This window comes from Anas platyrhynchos, chromosome 13 (assembly GCF_047663525.1).
Source record: "Anas platyrhynchos isolate ZD024472 breed Pekin duck chromosome 13, IASCAAS_PekinDuck_T2T, whole genome shotgun sequence".
NCBI classification, from domain to species: Eukaryota; Metazoa; Chordata; class Aves; order Anseriformes; family Anatidae; genus Anas; species Anas platyrhynchos.
In genome coordinates this window covers 12,296,537-12,304,186 of record NC_092599.1, presented here as the reverse complement: position 1 = coordinate 12,304,186, position 7,650 = coordinate 12,296,537, and the positions used below count along the sequence as shown (strand labels likewise).

At 63.9% G+C, this 7,650-nt stretch overlaps 1 protein-coding gene across 5 annotated transcripts; it reads left to right on the top strand.

Annotated features, from left to right (window-relative positions):
• Positions 1–79: 79 nt before the first annotated feature.
• SLC26A6 (solute carrier family 26 member 6) lies at positions 80–7,178 on the top strand. 5 transcript variants are annotated; one of them, XM_072044607.1, is made up of 20 exons: positions 80–112; positions 1,774–1,928; positions 2,019–2,158; positions 2,263–2,373; positions 2,653–2,828; positions 2,928–3,092; positions 3,246–3,398; positions 3,608–3,690; positions 3,788–3,935; positions 4,028–4,141; positions 4,216–4,293; positions 4,403–4,498; positions 4,604–4,710; positions 4,824–4,893; positions 5,058–5,150; positions 5,317–5,421; positions 6,011–6,196; positions 6,290–6,344; positions 6,652–6,773; positions 6,849–7,178. In XM_072044607.1, the coding sequence occupies exons 1-20, from the start codon at positions 95–97 to the stop codon at positions 6,879–6,881; spliced, it is 2,208 nt and encodes a 735-aa protein (XP_071900708.1). In that variant the 5' UTR covers positions 80–94; the 3' UTR covers positions 6,882–7,178. The 5 variants fall into 5 exon arrangements, with proteins under 5 accessions (XP_071900708.1, XP_071900711.1, XP_071900710.1 ...); XM_072044610.1 differs by lacking the exon at positions 80–112 and adding an exon at positions 900–916; XM_072044609.1 differs by lacking the exon at positions 80–112 and adding an exon at positions 1,054–1,196.
• Positions 7,179–7,650: the final 472 nt, after the last annotated feature.

Sequence of the window (7,650 nt, the reverse complement as noted above, 5' to 3'; positions counted from 1 at the left end):
AAACCTGAAGGCAACGGCGCTGGTCTCGTGCCACGAGGAAGGAAAGGAGGCAGCGAGCGCGGTCCCGTGTCTCCCGTCCCTCCCTTTCTTACTGATGGAGGGGAAAGAGCAGGTGAGCAAAGGGCGCTATTGACCCAAACACCCCGAGCAAGGTTTGCTCTCCAGGAGCTCCGTCCCTCCCCCTGCGCCCTCCTCATGAGCCCTGAGCCCAGGCAGCCCCCGAGCTGGGGGGCTGCAGCGCTGCCGTCGCTCGCATCCCTCGAGGAGTCCCTGAGGCTGAAAAAAAAGGGCTGGGGGCGGCCGGGTGGCCGGGGCTCGGGTGGGAGGCTGTGGGCAGAGAGAGCACCAGGGTGGGGCAGGGTCAGCAGCTGGGGTACAAGAGGCAGCGATAAGCAGGCGCTGAATAATACCCGCTGCTATCAGCAGCTACCGAACGGAAACCCTGCGATGACCTCTGGTGTGGTGCCAGGTGAGCAAATAAAACCCCGGGGAGGCAGCGGGGGAGAGGGCACCCAGCACAGCATCTGGCAGAGCTGCCCCGGGCTGCAGCAACGGGGCCAAGGATGCTGCGTGCGATGGCCGTGGCTGTGCTGACACTGGGGAGGGCTGGGACCCCCAGGGGCTGCCTCCCCGCCCAGCCAAACGGGCCCTGACCCCAAGGATTGTGGCCCCGTGTGTCCCCCCCAGGTGCCCACGTTCCCGCTGCTGCATGGCGGTAAATCCAGGCTGGGTGTGGCTCAGAAATATTCCCGAATAACGGCGATAGCAGGCGGTGGCAAAGAGCAGGGGGGGTGTGAAAGGGTTCAGCGGTGCTCAGGTGCCCGCCGGGGAACTTTGGAACAAGATAACGGCCGGCTCCGCTCACGCTGGGGGAAGCGGGGCAGTCCACAGGGCACAGCGCGCCCGTCCCCAGCAGGTAAAGAGGGGCTGCAGCGAGCACGAAATATTTGGGGTGATGCAGCCAAAGGCACCCCTGTGCCTGGCCACAGCTCCTGCTCTGGGACGTGACGGATCACCCGAGGGAGCTCCGCGGACACGGGAGGGTGACGGTGTCCGAGGAAGCCGGCAATTCCTTGGCAGGGCAGGAGGAGGGCACTGGGGAGGGAGCGGTGTCTCAAAGATCACGGGCAGGTATTAATAGCAGGGAGCAGAGCGTGCGCCCGGCTGGCGGCACCCGACCGGCGTGGGCACAGCAGGTAGGAGGGCTGGGGGTGATGTGGGGAGCGGGGCAGGCACAGCCCCATGCCCTCCGTGTCCGGTGAGCATCCTTGGGATGGAGGCGCCTCAGCACGAGCCCCGAGCTGCGGGTCTGCACGGGGACACCACTGTCCCGCCGTGCTGATGCCCCCAGCTCACCCCCTGCTCTGCAGCACAGGGGGGCTGGGGCACTGGAGAGCCCGTGAGGCTTGCCAAGGGTTGAAATTCCTGCTCCCCTCATGTGTAAAGGGGCAAAGTCTGCGGACGAGGCTGGGGGGGGGCTGGCCGGGGCTCTGCTCCGCAGCAGCGCTGCCCCGGCCGTGCCGCAGTACGTACGGGCTCCGGGCTGGATGGAGAAGGAGGGTGGGTGGCACCGGGGGGGCCTGCAGGTGGATGGGGACCCCCCGCTGCGCCCCAGGGTGACAGATGGGGTGCCACCACCCCGGTGCCATCCAGCGCCGCCTTCGTGCAGCGGCACCGTCCCCGTTAGCGCCGCTTCCCGCGACCTTGGAGCCCTCCCTGCTCCTTGGCCCCGGCTCCCCAGGCGCGGCTGAGCCTGTCCTCGTCTGCCCGCAGCGTGGGGGGCCGGGGGCCATGGCGGCGGAGATGGTGCTGAGCCACCGGCCTGGGGTGCCCCGCAACGAGGTGCTGAGCGAGGCCGAGCTGGAGGAGCTGGCACAGAGGAAACCTCCCAGCAAGACCTCGGTGCGCGGCTGTCTCCGGAAGGCGAGGTAGGGCTGGGCTGGATGGAGCTGGATGCTCCCCGGTGGCGCTGGTGCCCCCCACGCTGGTTTTTCAGCTCCTGCTCCTTCCCCCGGCAGATGCTCAGCCTCCACCGCCAAGTCCCTGCTCTTCCGCTTCTTGCCCATCCTGCGCTGGCTGCCCCGGTACCCGGTGAAGGACTGGCTGCTGGGGGACATCGCCTCGGGTTTCAGCGTGGGCATCATGCACCTGCCCCAGGGTGAGTGAGGCGTCCCCGGGCTGTGCCCTTCCCGGGGTTTTCCCCACAGCCGGGGGTTGGGGCTCACCCATCCGTGACGTTTGTCCCCGCTCTGCTGTGCCCAGGGCTCGCCTACGCGCTGCTGGCCGGGCTGCCACCCGTCACTGGCCTCTATTCCTCCTTCTACCCCGTCTTCCTCTACTTCTTCTTCGGGACGTCCAGGCACAACTCCGTGGGTGAGCCGAGGGGCGGTGTGCTCCCACGGGGATGGAGGGGAGGGAGGATGAGGGGGGGAGAGCCTTCATCCTACAGCACGGCATCGCCACGCCAATTGGGGGATCCGGGGGGGAGTTCCTTCTGCTTTTACTTTGCCCCATGGGGAAGGTGTTTGGGGGAAGCACCACGGGCACGCCGAGCCCAGCCCAGGCATTCGGGTGCCCGTGTGCCTCAGGGAGGTGCTGCCTGGGTGCCGGTGCTGACCTCAGGCTCTCTGCCTGCACCCTGCGCGTCCCCAGGCCCCTTTGCTGTCATCTCCGTCATGATCGGCAGCGTGACCGAATCCCTGCTGCCCAGCGAGGACTTCTTGGTGTCTGTCGACGGCGGCAACACCACGATAGTCGATGAGAAGGCGCGGGACGCAGCCAGGGTGGATCTGGTGGCCACCATCACCATCCTGTCGGGCATCTTCCAGGTAAGGGGCCGGTGCCAGCCCAGCCTGGCAGGGACTGAGGGGCACTGGTTCCCTGTGGCCATGCGCCGTGGGTGCTCCTCCTGTCACCTATCCTTCCAGGTGGCCCTGGGGCTCCTGCAGTTTGGTTTCGTGGTTACCTACCTCTCGGACCCGCTGGTGCGTGGTTACACCACCGCCGCCTCCGTGCACGTCCTCATCTCCCAGCTCAAGAACGTTTTTGGGGTCTCCGTGGGCGAGTACTCGGGGCCGCTCTCTCTGTTCAAGGTGAGCGAGGGGCTCATTGCCCCCCCCGGGACCCTTGTGGTGCTGCTGGAGTGGCGCATGCTCACCTGTGGGACTCATGAAAACCCCCCCAAAAAAACTACCAGCGAGGAGTCTGCTTTTGCTCCTGTGCCTATTCCCTCCTGCATCTTCCAGACCTTCATTGAGATCTGCAAGAAGCTGCCGCAGACCAACGTGGGCACCCTGGTGACATCCATCATCGCCATGTTGGCCATCTTCATCGTGAAGGAGCTCAACCACAAGTTCTCCTCCAAGCTCCCCATGCCCATCCCCATCGAGCTCATCACGGTACCTAGAGCTGTCCCAGCTCCCCGTGGGGACGCAGAGGTGGCCCGGGGCTGGTGCCATCACCCATGGGTGGCCCTGTCCCCCATAGGGTTGGCAGGAGTGGGACAGGATGCCCTGGTGGGGTGGGTTCCAGGACATGCATCCCCTCCTTCTCCTGCACCACGGTCCCCAAGCAGGGACACCCTGCCTCACCCCAGCCTCCCCCACAGATCATCATCTCCACCGGCATCTCCTACGGCGTCAACCTGAAATCCAAGTTCGGCATCTCCGTGGTGGGCGACATCCCCAGCGGGTGAGCGGGGGGGCCGGGCAGCGAGGCCGGCCGTGCCGGGGCACCGCACTGCCCACGGGACCCCCTCCTGAGCTCCATCTCCCTGCCTTGGCCTTAGGTTGAAGCCTCCTACGCTCCCTAGCACCACGTATTTTGGGCAGGTGGTGGGCAACGCCTTCGCCATCGCCATAGTGGGTTACGCCATCTGCATCTCGCTGGGTAAGATTTTTGCCCTGAAGCATGGCTACAAAGTGGACAGCAACCAGGTGATGCTCCGATACGCGCGGATCCTTCCCCGTTGGGGGGGGGGGCTGACGGCTTGCAGAGCTTTTCCCCGACCGCCGCTCTGTCCTCGCAGGAGCTGATCGCCCTGGGCCTCAGCAACTTCCTGGGGGGCTTCTTCGAGTGCTTCGCCATCAGCTGCTCCATGTCGCGCAGCCTGGTGCAGGAGGGCACGGGGGGCAACAGCCAGGTGGGTGCGGGCGGCACGGCCTCCCTCTGCTCTCCAAAATCCCTCCCCGCCCTCACCTCCGGCTGTCCCCGCAGGTGGCTGGCGTCATCTCATCCCTGGTCATCCTGGTGACCATCCTGAAGATCGGAGAGCTTTTCCGGGACCTCCCCAAGGTGCGGCCGGTCCCACGGCCTCCGTGCCCCGTCCCAGCCCCCTGGCTCCGTCCTGGGTGCCCCTCAAAGGTGCCTTCACCATCCTCACAGCTTCAGCCTTCTCTCCTAGGCCATCTTGTCTGCCATCATCATCGTCAACCTCAAGGGCATGTTCAAGCAGTTCTCAGACTTCAGCACGCTCTGGAAGTCCAACCGTGTGGACCTGGTAGGGCACCAACTGGCCCCGGGGCTTTGCTCTTGCTTTTTGCTCTCCTCCACACCATGGTGCCACGGGGAGACCGTGCCACGGCTGAAATGTCCCCTTCTCCAGATGATCTGGATCGTGACGTTTGTGGCCACCCTCTTGCTGAACCTGGACATTGGCCTGGCGGCCTCGGTGGCCTTTGCGCTGCTCACCGTCATCTTCCGGACCCAGCTGTGAGTAACCCCGGGGGGACGCGGGGAGGGGAGGCAGTGCTGGGGACCCGGTGCTGCTCCCCGAGGGCAGGGGAAGCCCACAGTAATGTGGCTTGTTGCTCTGCTCTCTGCAGCCCCCACTACTCCCTTCTGGGACGCATTCCTGACACCGAAGTCTACAAAGATGTGGCTGAATATGAGAAGGTAAAAGTGCCAAGTTGCCAGCGTGGTGGGGGGAGAGGCAGGGGTGGTTTGGAGCACTCCCGGGGGCTTTGAGTCGTGATGAAGATCGGGGGACACTTTGAAGGAGGGCAAGGAGGGGCACATCCCCGTCCCCAGGGTAGCACATGCTCCCCCTCCGTCCCCAGGCACTGGAGATCCCTGGTGTGAAGATCTTCCGCTCCTCCTCCACGCTCTATTTTGCCAATGTGGAGATGTACGCCGAGGCGCTGAAGAAGAAGGTAGGAGAAGCAGCCTGCTCCCTGGGCACAACCCCAGCATCCCCACAGCCCTGCCAGGGGGATGTAGTTCTCCCCCCAGCAAGATCTGGGGGGAGAAAAGGACAGAGCCCCCTCCCCAGCCCCTCGAGCTCTGCCCCTCATGCCATGGGGCTGTGTGGTTTTGTAGAGTGGCATCAACGTGGATCGCCTGATCGAGAAGAAGAAGAAGGCGCTCAAGAAGCTGAAGAAACAGCAGAAGAAAGCGGAGAAGGAGAAGGCGAAGAGGAAAAAGGTGCTTCCTAGGAAAAAAAAAAAAAAAAAAAAAAAAAGATAAAACGGGGCCTTCCCTGCCTCCCTCAGCACACTCCTCTGATGCACACCCACATCACCAGGCTGCCCAGCCCAGCCCCAGCCCTCGTGCTCGTGCTCGGGGCTCCAGGTTCAGTCTGTGGCCACTGAGCAGGGAGAGGCACTGGCACCGATCCGCGCCACCAGGGTTGCTTCCCAGATTGGCAGGGGAGGCGACAGTCATTAATGATTAAGTAGCGGAGCCCAGTGAGTCATTAGTGGTCTGTGGCAAGTTAATCATCAGAATTAAGTGTGAGAGCAAAGGCTGACTTAGGGCAGCAGACTAATGAGGCCAGTTCCAGAAAGAGTCATTAGGGAGAGACCCTGAGGTGACAGCAGACCCGGAAAGAGCCCAGAAGTGGGGCATAGGTGTGAGCAAGGTGCCCTAATGCAGCCAGAGCCTCCCCAAACCCCCCTGCTCTATAGGACAGGACAAACCTGGGGTCTTTGGGGGGTGACACCACCCTGCCAGCCCGACCCAGGGGGCAACCAGCACCCACATGGTGAAGCCATGTCTCCCTCCCTCCCTGCAGGACATGGAGGCTGAATGCAACGGGCCTGGTGTTGCGGTGATCGAGCTGAGCGGGGAGGAGAACAGCGCGCCTGCCGAGCCCACCCTGCGCTCCCTGGGGCTGCCCCAGCCCGACTTCCATGCTGTCATCCTGGACTTCAGCTCCCTCAATTTCGTGGACACCGTTTCCATCAAGATCGTGAAGAATGTGAGGGGCCAGGGCGTCCCCAGTGCTGGTGCAGGGCGGCTGGATGACAGCTGCCCCGTTCCTTTTCCCTGACGTGTTTTCTGCCACTTGCAGATCTTCAGGGATTTCCATGAGATAGAAGTGGACGTTTTTGTTGCCAGCTGCCCGGGTGAGGATACACTGCGGAGCGGTCATCCCCTGCTGGGCACAGCCACTCTTTTAGGACACAGCTGCCGGCCGCAGGGCTTCTGTCCCGTCGGTGGTGTCCTCATCCCCAGGCTTCCCCCAGGAGCCAGCAACTGCAGAGCCACAGCACGGGGCGCCACTGCCCCTGGCTGCAGCTTGTCCTGAGGGTGCAGCCCGAGCTCTGCAGCCCCCCGTGTCCCTCACAGAGCAGGGGGAGGGAGGTGTGTTTGGGTAGGGACTGGAGAGCTCAGCCGGCTGCCATAATTTTGGGTGCTTCTCCCTCTGCACAGCGTCTGTCCTCGCCCAGCTGGAGCGGGGCAACTTCTTCAGCTCGACCATCACCAAGCAATGCTTCTTCCCCTCGGTGCACGACGCAGTGCTCCACATCTCTGGGGAGCAGCACACAGCCCCGGTGAGGACCTGTCCCTGCTGTCCCCACCGCCGCCGTGCAGAAGGGCAGCCCAGCCGACCCCTTCCTTCCTCTCAGTCCCTACAGGCGCAGCGCAGCACCAAGCTGTAGCCCTGTGAGCGGAGACGTCTCCCGGAGGAGCAGGACCACGCTGCTGGGGAGGCTTCGCCGCTCACCTGCACTGGGGCCTGGAGCCCCCATCCCACTGCCAGCCCCTCCGGGTGCCAGGACCCGGGGGCCGTGACAGCGAGGGGACAGCGGCATGGCCTGTCCTGTCTCCGGGGCTGAGCCCGCTGTGGGGGCACCATGCAGCCCCCAGCCAACAGGGGCGGCAGGCTGTCAGCGGGCTGTCAGCGGGCTCACTGCCCCATTTTGGCAAACTTTTGCTCAATAAAACAGTCACAGCCAGCGCTGCCTCGTCTCTGCGTGAAGGGGAGTTTTAGGTTAGACGTTAGGAAGAACTTCTTTACTGAAAGGGTTGTTAGGCACTGGAACGGGCTGCCCAGGGAGGTGGTGGAGTCACCATCCCTGGAGGTCTTTAAAAGACGTTTAGATGTAGAGCTTAGGGATATGGTTTAGTGGGGACTGTTAGCATTAGGTCAGAGGTTGGACTCGATGATCTTGAGGTCTCTTCCAACCTAGAAATTCTGTGATTCTGTGATTCTGTGAAGGGCGGGTGGGGACAGGACAGGACAGGACAGGACAGGACAGGGTCTCCCAGGGCTTCTCTCCCCACCCTTGGGCTCCCCCAGCCGGGCCCGGCCGCCATTTTGTCTCCCCCACCGCCAGGGGGCGCCGCCATTTTGTCTGCCCCCACCACCAGAGGGCGCCGCCATTTTGTCTCCCCCACCGCTAGAGGGCGCCGCCATTTTGTCTCTCC